Source organism: Ceratina calcarata, unplaced genomic scaffold, assembly GCF_001652005.2.
Source record: "Ceratina calcarata isolate Rehan_Ccalc_2016 unplaced genomic scaffold, ASM165200v1 scaffold2610, whole genome shotgun sequence".
Taxonomy (NCBI): domain Eukaryota; kingdom Metazoa; phylum Arthropoda; class Insecta; order Hymenoptera; family Apidae; genus Ceratina; species Ceratina calcarata.
The window spans coordinates 1-684 of NW_017148224.1; the positions used below are offsets into that span (position 1 = coordinate 1).

The 684-nt window shown below is 40.2% G+C and overlaps 1 protein-coding gene across 1 annotated transcript in view; it reads left to right on the plus strand.

Annotated features, from left to right (window-relative positions):
- The first annotated feature begins 79 nt into the window (after positions 1-79).
- LOC108623361 (ectin-like) overlaps positions 80-684 on the plus strand; it is a 1,354-nt gene continuing 749 nt past the window's right edge. Inside the window, exon 1 of the mRNA XM_018021815.2 lies at positions 80-433. Within this exon, the coding sequence (XP_017877304.2) occupies positions 368-433 (66 nt within the window). The 5' untranslated portion in view covers positions 80-367. The remainder of the gene's footprint in view (positions 434-684) is intronic.

Genomic DNA, 684 nt, shown 5'->3' on the forward strand with positions numbered 1-684 from the left:
ATATATGATATATAAAAATAAATGTTTAAAAAAAACTGTCCAAAATTTGAACCGAGTTTTATGAAAAATGTCTGATTTCGATTAAATGCATGTTTGAGTACCGAAAGGTACCGAACCATTTTTAATATCATTCGTTCGTTGGTTCAGACTAAACTTCTTATAGATTTTGCTTCGTGCGAACACGTGCACCGCGTGTCTTGTAATTATAAATAACGACATTGATAAATAATGACCGATCGATTGATTTTGCAGGTCGAGGACGGATTCGGTGAGATCGAAGTCGCCTTTGACGGCGTCGCCAGCGTCGCCTGGGCCACTGTCCAATTCCTTGCACGGAAGCTTTCACGGTAGCTTAGGAAGCGATGGCATGTCTTGCAGCAGCGCCAGGTCATCCTCAGCCTCCCCTGACTCCGCGAGATACTCGTCGACCCCGGTAAGTACATCCAAGCGATCGATCCTGTCCTTTTTTTAACTGTGTTGGTTATCAATCACGGAAATTGCTGACTGTGTTCGAAGCAGAGAAACTGCAAACTTAATTAAACGTCCGATAGAGGTAGAAGTTTCTTAATTGACTTTAGATGATGAAAAGTAGGAAATTATTGTTACGATATTGAAATAAGATTATTCTTTTTTCTTTTTATTTTCCGAAATACCTATAGAAGGTTTGAACTCAATCAGCCACGG